This window comes from Fringilla coelebs (genome assembly GCF_963513975.1).
Source record: "Fringilla coelebs genome assembly, chromosome: 11".
Lineage (NCBI taxonomy): Eukaryota > Metazoa > Chordata > Aves > Passeriformes > Fringillidae > Fringilla > Fringilla coelebs.
Genome location: NC_140037.1, coordinates 6353652 through 6369991, shown reverse-complemented (window position 1 = coordinate 6369991; position 16340 = coordinate 6353652). Strand labels below are relative to the sequence as shown.

At 57.2% G+C, this 16340-nt stretch overlaps 1 protein-coding gene across 1 annotated transcript; it reads left to right on the top strand.

The window, feature by feature from the left end:
* Positions 1-5514: 5514 nt before the first annotated feature.
* LOC311158128 (actin-binding protein WASF3-like) lies at positions 5515-12761 on the top strand (the record flags this gene model as incomplete). The annotated part of the gene is made up of 8 exons (XM_084213299.1): positions 5515-5647; positions 8636-8770; positions 8880-9033; positions 9291-9408; positions 9578-9753; positions 10136-10390; positions 11443-11822; positions 12604-12761. 8 exons carry the CDS (start codon positions 5515-5517, stop codon positions 12759-12761), a joined length of 1509 nt encoding a protein of 502 aa, XP_084069425.1.
* Between the last annotated feature and the right edge of the window lie 3579 nt (positions 12762-16340).

Sequence of the window (16340 nt, the reverse complement as noted above, 5' to 3'; positions counted from 1 at the left end):
CTCGTTTTGTAAGAGGGTCCAAACCCAGGAATTTTGCATCCAGCCATTGCTCCTTATGTTCTTTGCAACAGCTTTCCACGTGCATAACCCTGCCTCATCCCCTCCCTGCTCCCAAAGCCCCTCTGTCCCAGAGTGGGGTTTCCTTGGCCCCAAATAATTTCTAAAGGCAGGCTCCTATGGGATGCAGGGCTCTCAAGGAAGGGGCAGGCAGTGGCATTGCTTCCCCCACGCCCAGCAGCCCCCAGTGCCACCCTGAGGGTTTACCCTCACTGAACCCTGCCCTCTGCTTTATTTGGAGTGAGGGGAGCGCTCAGGATCCAGCTGGTTTTAATATATTTAATGAACCTTTGACAACAGCTCTGGAGCAATGGTCACCTTCCCAGGCAGCAGTGACATTTGTCATGCTGGTGCTGCTCTCAGGCATTTGGGCTGCCAGCAAATGAAGAATTGGTGGCAGATGCATTTTGTAAATTAGAGCAGCGAGTCCTTGTGGTGCAGCTCCATTTTGTGGGAGGCAAATCAGCAGATCTGGCCCAGCTCTCCCAGGCAGGTTTTCCCCTGCACCACAAAGAGCCACCTGCACAGCTTTTCCTGGCTGGATTTCTCCTGAGACAACAAAACTCCTCTAGGCTCTGCTCTCCCCATGGCCCCCACTGGTAGGAAAGCAGGAGTTTAGGGTCACCTGGACCAGAGGTTGTCCCCAGCCATGAGGTGGCTGCTGGTGGCCTCTCTGCCCTCTGCAGTTTGTCCTGTTGCTCTTTGAACCATCCCACACTGGTTTCCACCACGCTGTGGCAGAGCTCCACAAATCAGCACCTCGAGAAGCTGCTGCTTTCACACCTTCCACCTATTTCTGGCTGCTCAGAAGCATCACACACCCCCAGATCCTTCCCAGCCCTCTTCTCTGCCAGATCCATCCTGCCAAACTCCGCAGGATGAGCTCCTTCAGGCACCTGCAAGCCCCACTGAGCGTCAGCTCTGCCTCTTGTCCTTTCCCTGACTTCAGATTCAGGGGTTTTGTTGCTCCTTTCACTATTGCAGGACTGCTTGGTGCCTCCCACCTGCCCCAGCCCTTCCTCACCTCTCCATTCCAAGGGTTCTGCACCAAAACAGGGTCCTGAGCAGCCAGCAGGAGATGTGGCACTTCTTGTTTGTTTAATATTCACTTACAAACTTTTTTTGTTCAAGGTTAATAGGTTTTTCAACATATCTCTTGGTTTTTTTCACTACTCTGGCTCCTGGCATCGGACCAAAGATTTGCTGCCTTGCAACAGCCTCCAGCTCCTGGCAGTGTCTGCTCCCCAGGGCTCAGAGGGACCCCAGGAAGGCCAAATTGAGAAAGAGCTTTGATTGCAAGGGCTGAGCAAGCAGACTGCCCCAAAGCTTGGCCCAAAACTGAGCTCAGGGCAGGGCTGACCCCAGCTCCCAGTCTTGAGGTGTTTGCTTCAGCACACACTTACCCACATCCTCCCCAAATCCAAGCTTGGGGCTTTTCCTGGCTCTGTGAAGAGTGAAGGAGGTTTTCCTCATTCCTGCTGCTCATGCACCCCTGATCCCATCAGAAATTGGAGCTGGGGATTGCAGCTTGGACATCCTGTCCTGCAGGGCTGCCCACATCTGCCATGGCTCCACTCCCACTCCAGTTTGGACCCTCTTACAAAATGAGAGCTGCTTTTCTGCCCCAATGGATCTAAGCTGCCAGATGCTGGTGCTGCTGAGGTGAAGGATAACATCTGGAAGGAGCCAGCTGCAGGGGTCACACCCCAGCCTGGTCTGCAGGGACAGGGACAGGGACAGGGACAGGGACAGGGACAGGGACAGGGATAGGGACAGCCTTTATTGCCCAGAACTGTTCAGCAGCTCTGCTTTTGGGGTGCTGCTGGCAGTTTGTTCTTTTTGGGGAAATCAGCATCTTAGGGCACAAGGAACAACTCATTTCTGTCCATGTCCTCCCCTGCCTGGTCAGCTCAGCTGGGTGTGATTCCCTGCCAAGCTGCACCACAGGTGGGAAGCTGCTGGGTGTCTCCCCTCACTTGTGGCATTCCCCAGTACAAGATTTAGGGCTATTGTCTCTCTCCAGTCACAGGGGAAAGCTGAGTGATGGGAGAATCCCCACAGTGCACCTGAAACCTGGTCCCATTTTTCCTGCCTTCACCCTCCGAGAAATTCCTGCTGAGTTTGTGAATCCCATATTCCTCCTCCTGCATCCTGAGGGCTCCTGCCTTCCTTCCACTCAGGACACAGTGAGATTTAATCCATGCACATGATCCTGGAGCCTGCACCCAGACCACCCCTGCCCTCGGGAGCCTCTTCCTGAAGGTCTGAGGAAAAGATTTTGCCACCCAAAATCATCCTCTTGGAGTCCTGGAAGTCACCTGTGATGGCAGGAGGAGCAGGAGGGCACGGCTCAGCATCCCCTGCCGAGGCTCTGGCCGGGCTCAGGGCTCAGGATTTGTGTGCAGCCTCTTGGTAGGTGAGCAGGATGGGCCAGAGAGGACAGAAATGAGGTGCAGCCTGTCCCCACCCAGAGAACTGGACTCAGGACAGGCCTAGAGGTGAGAGGTTTTAGGTGAGCAGTTGGGATTTCAAGGCAGAGGTTTGGTGCTGTTGGTGCAGCAGGGTGAGAGAACTCCTGTCAGGGGAGGGCTGTCCATGGGTTCTGATCCCTTAGGGGAAGTTGGAAAGCAGCTTTTCCTGTGATTCGGTCAAAATTTCCTTTACAGGCTGTCCTTGCATAAAAATGTGCCAAACTCCTCCTTTGGTTCCTTCTGCTGCAAGCTCTGAGTCCTGTTTGGCCTCTTTGGGGTGAGATTAAAGGGATTTTCCTCCTCCAGGGATGCCCTCCCATGGCACAGTCCCAAACGCTGCCACCAAACCCCTCACCCACTTTCTGCCTCTCTCCCAATCTGCCCCTGCTGGGACGTTTCAAACCACAAAATCCCTTTTTTCCCTTCATTCTGCTCCAGGCTCCCCGTGGGGGCTGCGGGCTCAGGTGGCCCCGATTCCCCCCGGGAATTTGTCCCCTGCGCAGGGACAAAGAGCCCCGGGTGCCAGGGCAGTGTCAGCGGCCGTGTCCCGTGGCTGTGGCCCGGAGGGATGCTGAGAATGGCTCTTTGTTCCCTGTCCCTAATTGCTGCAGCTCGTTAAGGGCTCTGCCCCGTGCCCTCCATCCCCGGGACGTGCCAGGGCTCAGCCTCTGAGCGCAGCTTTTGGGGGGACACATTAAACCGGCTTGGGGTGAAGCTGCCCCAGCTCTTTACTCACCCTGGGGGGCTCGGGGTGCCCAGGAAGGGGAGGGGGTTCTACATGGCCAGAGCAGACATCCCTGCAAATGCCGGCACACAGGAACAAACAGAAATCCTGATTTTGGGGAGGTGGGGACGACACCCCGGCCGTGAGCAGGGGGAGCACTGGGGGATCCGGGGTTCGCTCTGAGCCCCGCACAGCCCCGGCAGAGCCCAGCCCTGGGGAAAGGCTGCGGGGTCCTCCATGGGGGGAGCTGGAATTTGCATTTGAAAGCAGCGGAGGAGCTGCTGCCGCTGCTGGGAGCGCCGGCCGGGCGCTGTCAATGGGAAACTGTTCTGTCTGACGCTGCCGGGGCCAAAAAATGTGAACTCTGCACATGGCTGGCTCCGCTCACGGCCATCGGCGGGAGCTGCTTCTCCCGGGCTGCCAACATCCAGGGGGAGATGGGGCGGGTGGGGATGTGGAACAGGGGGGATTCTGCCCGCTGGGAATGCTGCTGGTGCCCTCTGGTCCTTATCAGCACAGCCACCAGATCGCCTTTGCTTCGGGAGCTGGGCTGAGCCCGGGGGCACTCGTGGAACCCTTGTGTGAGCTGCCTGTCCATGTCTCTGTCCCAGTCCCAGGATAATGAATGTTCATTTTTGGCCTCTTTTCCCAGCCTGTTTCCCACCACCCACCCTTTACATCAGCGGGGTACCCCGTCCCCAGCACCCCACAGCCCATGGTGCCCCCCCTTCATCCTTCCCTGCAGCCCCCATGGGTGCCCTCAGTGGGGTGAGGCCTTTGGTCTCCCTACATCTCCTTAAACCCTGCAGAAAATGAAGCACCCCCAGTTCAGGGGGGACAGCGGAGCAGGGGACACCCAGAAATGCTGTGGGGGCACACAGGATCTATGGGGACACCCAGAGATCCTGTATGGGCACACACAGGAGCTGTGGGGCACCCAGGGATGCTGTGGGGACATCCAAAAATGCTGGGGGGGCACACAGAATCTATGGGGACACCCAGAGATGCTGTGGGACACCCAGAGATGCTGTGGGGGCACCCAGGGATGCTGTGAGGGCACCCAGAGATGCTGTGGGACACCCAAAGGTGCTGTATGGGCACACACAACAGAGGAGATATGGAGCATCCAGGGATGCTGTGAGGGCACCCAGAGATGCTGTGGGACACCCAAAGGTGCTGTATGGGCACACACAACAGAGGAGATATGGAGCATCCAGGGATGCTGGGGGGCACCCAAAGGTGCTGTGGGGGTGCCCACAGGAGCTATGGGGGCACCTGGAAATGCTGTGGGGACACCCAAAAATGCTGTGGGGGCTCACACAGGAGTCATGGGGCACCCAAAGGTGCTGTGGGGGTGCCCATAGGAGCTATGGGGGCACCTGGAAGTGCTGTGGGGGCACCCAGAGATGCTGGAGGGACACCTAAAGATGCTGTGGGGGTGCACACAGGAGCTGTGGGGCACCCAGAGGTGCTGTAGGGCTCACACAGGAGTTATGGGGCACCCAGGGATGCTGTGGGGGCACTCAGGGATGCTGTGGGGCCATGCAGGGATGCTGTGGGGCCACTCAGGGATGCTGTGGGGCCATGCAGGGAGCTGGGATGAGCTGGCCACAGCAGCTCGTCTCAGTGTAGTGTGAGCACAAATAAAACCCTGGAGAGGCTGCAGTGAGCTGGAAATAATGGCATTACCAGCGCTCCCTCGCTTCTCTTTGGGCTGTGTGAGGCTGCTCGGGGCCAGCTGGAGGGCTGCAGCACAGGGCAGCGTGCTCCTGGTCTGAGCAGCTCTGGGGAGGGAGTGGGGAAGGACACGGTGGCACAAAGGTAGGGACAAAGTCCTCAGCTGTGTGCTCGCAGTGTGCACCCAGCCCTGCCTGGGAAAGTCCTGCTGTGCCTGGGTGTCCTGGGGTGGGCAGGAGGAGCCTCCTGGAGCCAGCTGAGGCAGTGTGGGGGAACAGCCAAATGGGGAAAGCTGGGTATTCTGATTTTCATTGTGATTTTGGCTTTTAATCCAAGTGATTAACGGGAAAGGACCTTCAGTTTGTCCAGTCTCAGGGTTTCTAATTAAACCAGGGAGATTTGCTTTCAGCTTCACCTGTGTGTTACTTGAAAAATGCTGAAAATTGGTGGGGCGGGTTCTGCAACAGAGCTGGTAAAAAAATTAGAAACATGGAAAGCTTTGTTCAACCTCACCTGTGGTGTGACCTCTGCTCCCCCCCGTGTCCCCCCCTGCTCTGCTGTCCCAGGAGAGGCTGAGGGCTCGCCATGCCGCTGGTGAAGAGGAACATCGAGCCCCGGCACCTGTGCCGGGGGGCCCTGCCCGACGGGGTGACCAGTGAGCTGGAGTGTGTCACCAACAGCACGCTGGCTGCCATCATCAAACAGCTGGGCAGCCTCAGTAAGTCAGGGCACCGCCACCGCCGCTGGGGTGGGAATGGGATGGGAATGGGATAACAGTGGATGGCACTGGGATGGCACTGGGATGGGAATGGGATGGCAATGGGATGGCAATGGGATGGGAAGAGGATGGCAATGGGATGGCACTGGGATAACACTGGATGGCAATGGGATAACACTGGATGGCAATGGGATGGCACTGGGATGGGAATGGGATAACAGTGGATGGCACTGGGATGGCACTGGGATGGGAATAGGATGGGAATGGGATGGCAATGGGATGGGAATAGGATGGCACTGGGATGGGAATGGGATGGCAATGGGGTGGCACTGGGATGGGAATGGGATGGCATGGGATGGCATGGGATAACACTGGATGGCAATGGGTTAACAGTGGATGGCACTGGGGTGGCACTGGGATGGGAATAGGATGGGAGTGGGATGGCAATGGATGGCAATGGGATAACAGTGGATGGCACTGGGATGGGAATAGGATGGCATGGGATAACACTGGATGGCAATGGGATGATAACAGTGGATGGCACTGGGATGGCACTGGGATGGGAATGGGATGGGAATAGGATGGCACTGGGATGGCAATGGGATGGCAATGGGATGGCAATGGGATGGGAATGGGATAACACTGGATGGCACTGGGATGGCAATGGGATGGGAATAGGATGGGAATGGGATGGCAATGGGATAACACTGGATGGCAATGGGATGGCACTGGGATGGGAATGGGATGGCAATGGGATGGCACTGGGATGGGAATAGGATGGGAATGGGATGGCAATGGGATGGGAATGGGATAACACTGGATGGCAATGGGATAACACTGGATGGCAATGGGATGGCACTGGGATGGGAATGGGATGGCATGGGATAACACTGGATGGCAATAGGATAACAGTGGATGGCACTGGGATGGGAATGGGATGGCACAGGAATGCCAGTGGGATGGCACTGGGATGGGAATAGGATGGCACTGGGATGGGAATGGGATGGCAATGGGATGGGAATGGGATGGGAATGGGATAACACTGGGATGGCACTGGGATAGCACTGGGATGGCACTGGGATGGGAATGGGATGGGAATGGGATGGGAATGGGATGGGAATGGGATAGGAATGGGATGGCACTGGGATGGCACTGGGATGGGAATGGGATGGGAATGGGTTGGGAATGGGATGGGAATGGAATAGCACTGGGATGGGAATGGGATGGGAATGGGATGGCATTGGGATGGGAATGGGATGGCACAGGAATGGCACTGGGATGGCACTGGTATGGGACAGGGATGGTACTAGGATGGCACTGGGATGGCAATGGGATAACACTGAGATAGCACTGGAATGGCACTGGAATGGCTCTGGGATAGCAGTGAGATGGCACTGGGATGGCATTGGGATGGCACTGGAATGGCACTGGAATGAGACGGCACTGGGATGGCACTGGGATGGCAATGGGAAGCCAATGGGATGCCACAGTCACTCCCACCAGTTCCAAACACAGAGAAACAGGGGTTGTGTGAGAGCCACGTGGGCTGCAGCCACTCCTAACTCAGTGGGAATTATCCAGCTTGTTGAAAATAGGAGGATGCTCCTACTTTTTAATTTTTATTTATATATATATTTATTAATATAATTTTATAACTTTAATTATTTATATAATATATATATATATATATATATATATGTTTGGTTTTGGGGTTTTAAAAAATTATTGATATATATACATATATAGGTTTGGTTTTTAGTTTGGATTTTTTTTTGGTTTTGGGTTTTTTGGGTTTTTTGGCCAAGCTGGAAATGAGGACTTGGTGACATTTTGAGACCCATTTTCCTCCCACAGCTGGTCTGTGCAGTGGGGGATGGAAAGCCTTCAGGAGCCCCTTGCTCCTCCACTTGGCCTGAAATAGGAAGGCCAGGTGAAGATTTAAAATACCCCAAGCTATTCTTTTCAAAGTTGGAGCATTTTGAGGAAGAGAGGTCTCTATCAAAGGTCTGAACCCTCAGCTGTTCCCTGCCCTGGGACTGATCTCAGCAGGAAAGGAGCACATGAGAGCACTGCACACACCAGGGTGAAGGTTTAACAGGGGCAACCTATTTCATGCTGAATATCCACTTAAAATAGAAAGATAAGCTGTCCAGCCCCCCCTCCTTTTCACACACCTCCAGGAGCAGATTCTGCTCTAAAATACTCCCAGAGAAATAACCCCAGTGTGTAGGGAGCAGCTGGAAGTGCAGTGGCTCACACGAGCAGCACCACGTCTGCTCAGGCTTCCAGTCCAGGGAAAAAGGGAATCAAACATGACCGAGCTGCTGAGTGCCCTGAGGAGGTTCTGAAAGTGCCCTGATCTGGGGAACTGATTGAGAGGTGGGACTGGAGGAAACCCTGAGGATCTGGGGGATGGGATGGGCTGGGCTGGGCTGGGATGGGACAGGTCCTGGAGCCTACAGGTATCAGCAATGCTCTGCCAGACACCTCACTCAGCTCCATGATAGGAATGACCCCAATAAAAAGCTAAATAACCCTAAATAAATAACCAAAAATAAATAAGCTGTTGTAGGGATGCACTGATAGATGCAGGAAAAGAAGTGACAAAGTGAAACAAATTGCAGATCCTCCCTGCTGTGGCACTGTCCCCACTGCCCTGCTCTTGGCTTTCTACCTGGGCTGAATTTCCCCAGGTCTTGTTGAGTGATTTTGGGTCATTTTTTTGCTTGATCTGTCCTGGTGGGTCCAGGGGCTCTTTGGGGTACCGTGAATGTTCTGTGCCCCGCTGGGTGCTGCTCTCTCTGGAAAGGGCTGCTCCTTTGGGCTCCCCTGCCTCCTTGCAGCACTTTGGGAGAGGCTGAGGCTCAGCTCCCAGGAATCCAGGCTGGGGGGAGCCCCCACGGAGCCAGGGGGAGGTGGGAGCTCCAGGGGATGGGCTGAGCTGGGTGAGCCCCCAGCCGCGGTGACAGGCGCGCTGTCCCCTGCCAGGCAGGCACGCCGAGGACATCTTTGGAGAGCTGTTCAACGAAGCCAACAGCTTCTACATGAGGATGAACTCACTGCAGGAGAGGGTGGACCTGCTGGTCATCAAGGTGACCCAGCTGGACTCCACCGTGGAGGAAGGTGAGGGACCGGGGCTGGTTTGGGGTGACGGCCAGACGCGCTCTCAGGACCGGAGCCCCGCCATGGCTGAGGCCACCCCTGCATCCCTTGTCCTTCCTGTGCCCCCCAGTTTCGCTGCAGGACATCAACATGAGGAAAGCCTTCAAGAGCTCCACGGTGCAGAACCAGCAGGTGGTGTCCCGCAACTCCATCCCCAACCCGGTGATGGAGATGTACCAGCGCTGTGACAAGCCCCCGCCCCTCAACATCCTCACACCCTACAGGTACGGGCACAGCTCTCCCTGGGGGTCCCTTCCCATGAGAAGGATCAGGTGTGCCCCCCCTTGTGTGCTGTGCTGCCACCCCCATTGCCTGGGATGCTTGGGATGTGTGCACAGCCTGCAGGTGGTGGCTGCTGCGTTGGATGTGTCTGTGGTGGGGCAGCAGCTCATGGTCATGGTCATCCCAAAGCCCTCAGGAAGGGGAACAGGGGGTCTTCTCCTGTGGCTGGTAACCCTCCCTCTGCCCTTTGGGCCCCCAGGGATGACAAGAAGGACGGCCTCAAATTCTACACCGACCCCTCCTACTTCTTCAACTTATGGAAGGAGAAGATGCTGCAGGCGACAGAAGACAAGAGGAAGGAGAAGCGCAGGCAGAAGGTGGGTGGGGACAGGAGGGGGACAAGGGGGCAGGAGCTGGGGGTGCTCAGGACCTGGGGACAGCCACCTTCGTCAGGTGCATCTTGCAGGGCTGGGTGATGCTCCCCAGGGACTGCTCCTGCTCTGGGGAGCCGGGCTGGAGGTGGAGCCGTGGCTTTGTGTCCCCCAGGAGCAGCGGCTGGTGGAGGACTCCACCCGGGAGGTGAAGAAAGTGAGGAAAGCCCGCAACCGGCGCCTGGAGTGGAACATGATGGCGTATGATAAAGAGTTCCGGCCGGATAACAGGTTCTCACCATCCCCCTATCACATGGCATCATCGGAAGGATCACTGTCCCCAGATAATAGGCAGGTTCTACCTCCTACACCTTCGGCTCACGGCTCTCCTTTGCTTTGCTCTTCCTCTCCGTCGTTGTGGGGGACGTGTTGCCCACAGCAGGGTCGGGGTGCTCAGCTGTTAGCCTGTGCATAGCTGGTGTCCCCAGGGTGTCATCCTGGAGCTCAGGAGGAGCCTTGGCACTGGGATAAAACCAGAGCACTTTCGGTTTCACAGCTAAGGGAAGAGAGTGGCTCGGCTCTGTTGTGTCCTCCTGCCCTCTGCTCTCACTCTGCTGTCTTGTACATCGATATTTTCACGGCCTGTTCTTGTTGTGTTGCCTGAACCCCTAAATGCTCCCAAACCCCCCGAGCTCCCTCGGGAGTACAACAGCCACCCTCTCCCGCGCCGCAGGTCCTACGCGTCGGACGCCGCCGACCACTCGTACCCGGCCAGCCCCAACCACCCTGCCCAGCTGCTGGCCCCCGCCGCCCACCTGGCCCCCGCGGAGCACAAGGAGGGGCTGGCGGCCCCCACGGCCCCGGAGCACGGGTTCCGGCCCGCGGGCAGCCGGCAGAACAGCCTGACCCGCCTGCAGCAGCCCCACGCGCCGCCGCCCGCCGAGGCCGTGCTCAACGGGCCCAGACCCCACCTCGTCAAGGAGTACGGGTAAAGCTTCAGCCTGCTCGCTGCTGGAGGGGTGTCCAAAGGAGGGGGGCTGGCTGGGGGTCTGAGCCCCCCATTGCTGGGCTGGTGGAGCAGGAGAGACTTCCCCTGCAGCTTTCATGGTCCAAAACTGCTGGGGAGAGGCCAGATCAGTCAGGAGTGCTTTTGGGGTAATGTCATCCCAGATAAGGGGGCGGGATGGATGGAGGGTTTTCCCCTGGGGTGTTGCCTGCTTTCCAGCACTGCATTACCCACAGCCCATCCCACCAGCAGAGCTCCACCACCCTCCTGACTCTGGGACAGAGCTTTCATTGGGGTTTGGAGCAAACCAAGCCAGAGTGGAGCCAGCTGGGTGCTGGGATGGGTGATGGATGCTGGACAGGTAATGGGAAATCCTCCAGCAGTGCTCTGGCAGCCAGGAGGGCCAGGTGTGCCCTAGAGGGCTCAGGCCCAGCATCACCAGCCAGGCAAGGCAGGAGATTGTCCTGCTCTGATCTGCACTGGGGCGGCCTCACCTTGAATACTGGGGCAATTTTGGGCACCATAATATAAAAATTACATTGAGATATCAGAGAGTGTCCAAAGGAGGCCGTGAAGATGGCAAAGGGCTTTGAGGAGAAGCCATGTGAGGAGTGGTTAAGGGCATTTGGCATGTTCAGCTGGAGGAGAGGAGACTGAGGGGAGGCATCACTGCAGTCCACAAACTCCCGAGGAGAAGGGGAGGGGCAGATGCTGATCTGTTGTTTGTGGTGACCAGTGACAGGACCCGAGGGAATGGCCTGAAGCTGTGTCAGAGGAGGTTTAGGTTGGATATCAGGAAAAGATTCTTCCCTCAGAGGGTCGTGGGGCACTGAGCTGCCTTCCAGGCAATGGTCCCAGCACCAAACCTGCCAGAGCTCCAGGAGCGTTTGGATGGAGCTCCCGGGATGCCCAGGGTGGGGCTGTTTGGGATGTTCCCGGAGTTGGACTGGATGGTCCCTGCCGGTCCGTCCTAACTCAGCCCGTCCCCGGGCTCTGTGATTCCCGTGGCTCTGACCGCTGTGCCCCCGTTGCAGCCCGCAGCCGGTGCCCATGGCCGAGTACTTCGTGCCGCCGGCCCCGCCGCCGCCGCCGCCCGTCATCCCGTCGGCGCAGACCGCCTTCGACAGCCCCATCTCGGCTCCCCCCGCGCTGGCGCCCGGCTCGGCCGCGGCCCCGTCCTACGCCCCGTCACCGCCCCCCGCGCCCCCCGGGCCCTACTCCGCCTCCCCGCCGCAGAGCGGCCCCATGGGACCCCCGGTGGCGCCGCCGCCGCCGCCGCCCGGGCCCCCGGCCGTGTCCGCCTCGCCCGCGCACTCCGCCTCGCCGCCCGCGCCCGCCGAGCCGCGCAAGCCGCCGGTGCCGCTGATGCCCATGAGCGACGCCCGGAGCGACCTGCTGGCAGCCATCCGCAGGGGTGAGTGCGGGGACGCGGCCCCGGGCGGGACGCGGAGCCCCCCGGGACAAAGCGCGGCTGGGCGGCGCTGGCCACACCGGGGGCAAGATGAGCGCTCGGTGGGCGGGTGATGGGTGGGGATGGCGGGGCCTCGGCAGGGGAATAAAGGCGGTGTAGAGGTGGAACGGAGCCCCACGGATTGCTGGCAGCTCCCAGGCATGTGGCTTCCTCCCAGGCTGTAGTGGATGATGAGCTCCAAGGTCTCACGCATTTCCCTTTCCTGCAAATCTTCAGGTCAAATGGTAAATTTAACCTTTCAGAAGGTTCAGTGTCTTCAGGCTGAGTGGAAGCAGAGGAGGAGCTTGACTCTATGATACGGCTTTGTAATCATAAATACTCATAAAATCCTAGAATGGTTTGGGTTGGAAGGGACCTCAAAGCTCATCCCATCCCACCCCCTGCTCTGGGCAGGGACACCTTCCACTGTCCCAGGCTGCTCCAATCCCCATCCACGCTGGCCTTGGACACTTCCAGGGATCCAGGGCCAGCCACAGCTGCTCTGGGAACCTGTGCTAGGGCCTCACCACTGTCACAGGGAGCAATTTCTTCCTGACATCCAATCTAGGCCCACTCTCAGTTTACAACCATCCCCTCTTGTCCCACCCATCCTACCCCATCATCCCAAACACCTTTGTAACCACCAGGGCAGCAGCCCTCTTGTCTCAGCCAACACTTTACAACTGGGGGGGGGATGCTGCACATTGGGTGCACTCCCTCTGAAGCCTTCCCCCCTTCCCTGCAGGAATCCAGCTCCGGAAGGTCCAGGAGCAGTGGGAACAAGAGGCCAAGAAAGAGCCCGTGGGCAATGACGTGGCCACCATCCTGTCGCGCCGCATCGCCGTGGAGTACAGCGAGTCCGACGACGACTCGGAGCTGGACGATAACGAGTGGTCGGACTGAGGGCCCCGGCTGGGCGGGCTCGGGCTCCTGCTCCCCTCCAGGTGTGTATGGGCACCTTCCCCAGGGGGCTCCTGCTCCCCTCCAGGTGTGTATGGGCACCTTCCCCAGGGGGCTCTGCTCCCCTCCAGGTGTGTATGGGCACCTTCCCCAGCGTCGCTGCCGGCCCCGCCCGGTCAGGAGCTTTGCTTTTACACTATGTCCAAAACCCTTCGGGCAGCAGCAGCAGCAGCACTGGTAGGATACACCTCGGAGGCAGTGAGAGTAGAAATTAGCAGCACCTTCACAGTTAATGACTTCCAAAATTCTCTGAAGGCAGGTTAATGGGATTACTCCAGATTTACACCTGGAGCAAGAGCAGAGACTGGCCCTGAGTGTGCTTTGTGAGAGGAGGGAGCCCCAGAGGCAGCAGTGCTTTTCCAGCTATGTGTTAATTGTGATAATGAGAAGCTCCTGGAGAAAAAGCCTTGTTTGCACAGCTGGCAAGCTCAGGGGTGGCCTTGTGGGCTTGGGGACACTGCTGCTGGTGGTTTTGGGGTCAGGCAGCTCCAAAGGCAGCGTGTGGGCAGGAGCCTCCTTCCCAACAGAGCAGTGCACCACCTTTAGTAGCATTTACACCCTTGTGTTGTTGCCCCCTGGAAAATGCTTTGTGCTGGAAGGCACCTTTAGAGCCCATCTAGTCCAACCAGGACTGGGACACCCTCCACTAGACCAGGTTGCACGAGCAGCCCAAGGTGTTGGTGGCCTAAGCCTGTATCCACCCTCAGGGCTGGTTTTCTAGGAGCAAATGGGGAAGGCAAGGCTGGAGTGGCTGGCAGAGAGAGCCAGCCTTGTCTGGGTTTGTCCTGCCTTTTCCAGCAAAGGAGTTGAGGTGTCCAGGGAGCTCCCTCAAGCCCAGCTCTCCTTGGCCTTAGCATGGCACCATTTCAGAGTGATTTGGGAAAAAGTGGATCAGACAATCTGCTGCTTTCAGGTAAACTCTCAGCTTGCACTTTGCAGCCCCACAAACTGTGCCTGTACAGTTGGGATCAGCTCAGAGCCAGGCACTGATTGCCCCTACCTGATCCTGCTCCATCCCCTGTCCCACGTTTGGACACTGATGGAGGAGCTGGGGACCAACCCCTGTTTCAGCACTGGAAGTTCCTGTTTTCCCATCAAAACAGAGCCTGACCCATGGAAGATTTTTCACAGAGCTGCAAAGGGAGGAGGCACAGAGGAAGGCAGAGCAAAGGGGTGGGAAATACTGGAAATATCACTGGCAGGTGTGAAAACCTGCAGAGAGCTGGGAGAGGTTCCCCAGCTGTGGAAAATGGGCCAGGACCAGCTGTGGATTGGCCAGTGTGATGTCCCCAGGCCCCCTCTTGTGTTCCCCTGTACCACAAATCCCTGAGCAGGGAAAGCCTGAGCCCAGCTCCCTGCCTCTCCCAGCAGCCCTGCAGGTGATGGCTGCTTCAGCAAGATTTTGGCTATGGAGAAGCAGCCCAGACCTGCAAAAGGAGTGGGAGGATATGGCTGAGACCCAAATGCTGATGGTTAAATTCACAAAATCCTGGAATGGTTTGGGATAAAAGGGACCTTAAAGACATGTGATTCCAACCCCCTGCCAAGGGCACCTTCCACTAGAGCAGGCTGCTGATTTCCTGGGAAATGCTGGTGTTGAGCAGTGTCCATCTGCTCATTTGCCCCCAGTGACAAACCCCTCATGGCCAGATGTGGTGAATCCTCTGCCCAGCTGCTGGGAAATGCCACCAGGAGCTCTCCCTTCTCTTGAGTGGCACAAAATGGTCTCTTGTCCCTTGAATGTGACACTTTCCACACCTGGGCTGGGAGCTGTGCTGCCAAGTGGGCTTGAGCAAGGGTGCAGAAGGGATTTGGAATGTGGCAGAGGGCAAGGCAAGAAGCAGCAGGACATGTGGAATAACCCATCTGCTAAACCCAAGGAGCAGGAGTGACCAGGGGACAGGGAGGCACCGTGCCCTGCAGGTGGCCAGGAAATTCCTGGTGCACACTGAGAGCTCTTGATTCTGGTGTTGACCCTCTGAGATGCAGGGAAATGTAAGAGCTTTTTACAGAGCCCCTGCAGTGGCCAGGACCTGCTTTCCTTGCAAGGAGATGGGGTTTGGTGGAGCAGGTTCAGAAGGAGGCAGTGTAAAAAGTCAGGGCAACATTTAAGGTGGAGTTTCTGGTGGAGCGTTATTAACATAGATACAATCACAAAACTGTGTGAAAGCAAAGAGAAATTTGGTTTATTGAGGTAATTTAGGGAGAGTAATAACCCTTTGTGAGAGAGAGAAAATAGCAGGGGCTGGTGGAGCTGTTCCAGAGGTGGAGGGGCTGCAGAGCCAGTGTGGGGAGCCAGCAGAGCTGGGGAGCCCCACTGGGCCTGGGAGGGGGCTCAGGGACACAGGGCACTCATCCCTTGGCTCTGTGGCTGTGCCAGTTCTGCAAAGGGGGTTACCCCAGGTGTGGTATCTTTGGGGTCCCCAGGACAAAGGAGGAATTGAGAATATGGCTCCGTGTTGTTAGAAGGCTAATTTATTATTTTTTGTACTTATATTACATAAAGGAATGCTATACTAAAGCTATACTAAAGAATAGAGAAAGGATGAGGACAGAAGGTTTAACAAGATACTACTGAAAAACTCGTGACTCTTTCTTTAGAGTCTGACACAGCCAGGTGGTGATTGGTCATTAAGTTAAAACAATTCACATGTTGGATAAACAATCCCCAAAGCAGCAAAACACAGGAGAAGCAAATCAGATCATTATTGTTTTCGTTTTTCTCTGAGGCTTCTCATCTTCCCAGGAGCAGAAATCCTGGTAAAGGGATTTTTCAGAAATGTGACAGTGGCACTACTGGTGGGAGCTGGAGAGCAGCCCAGGGTCCCTGAGAGGTGCAGTCCCTTCCTGTCGTGCCCCAGCTGCTCTCTGTGTGCCACTGGGGCTGTGGCAGTCAGGGCTGTCCCCCCACAGCCCTGTCACCTGTGCTGGGGCATGGCAAAGGGCTTGACAATCACAGGAAGGGTGGAAGGGACCCTAAAGGGCATTTAGGACACTCAGGCCACACCTGCAGAGCAGACACACAGCTGGCAGCCCCAGGGGGGCAGGAAAGGCTCACCCCCATTTCATCACATCTTTATCTTCTTCCACCACATCCCAGCAGCCCCAGCACATCCTCACCCTCCTGCTCTGCTGAAGGCACTCCCTGGGAGCACAAACCCAGCTCACACCCTCAGCTGCAGAGCCAGCCCGCAGCTCCACAGCCTCCCAGCGCTGCCAGCTGGTCGGGAACATCCCCACCCTCCCCTCCAGGGACCAGAACTGCCATGGAAACCCTTCAGCTGCCTTGGCAGCAGGGGTGGGATCCCCCATCCTCACCCCAGAGAGGTGGAGCTGCTGGAGAAGTGCCCTCAGGGGGGTTTGCACACCCATTTCTGTCCTGGCCGTGGCACACCCAGCTCATTCAGCTGGGAATCACACACCAGGAATCATTCAGGTGGGAAGGGACCTCCAGGTGGGAGAGCATTCAGGTGGGAAGGGATCTCCAGGTGGGAGGGCATTCAGGTGGGACAGGATCTCCAG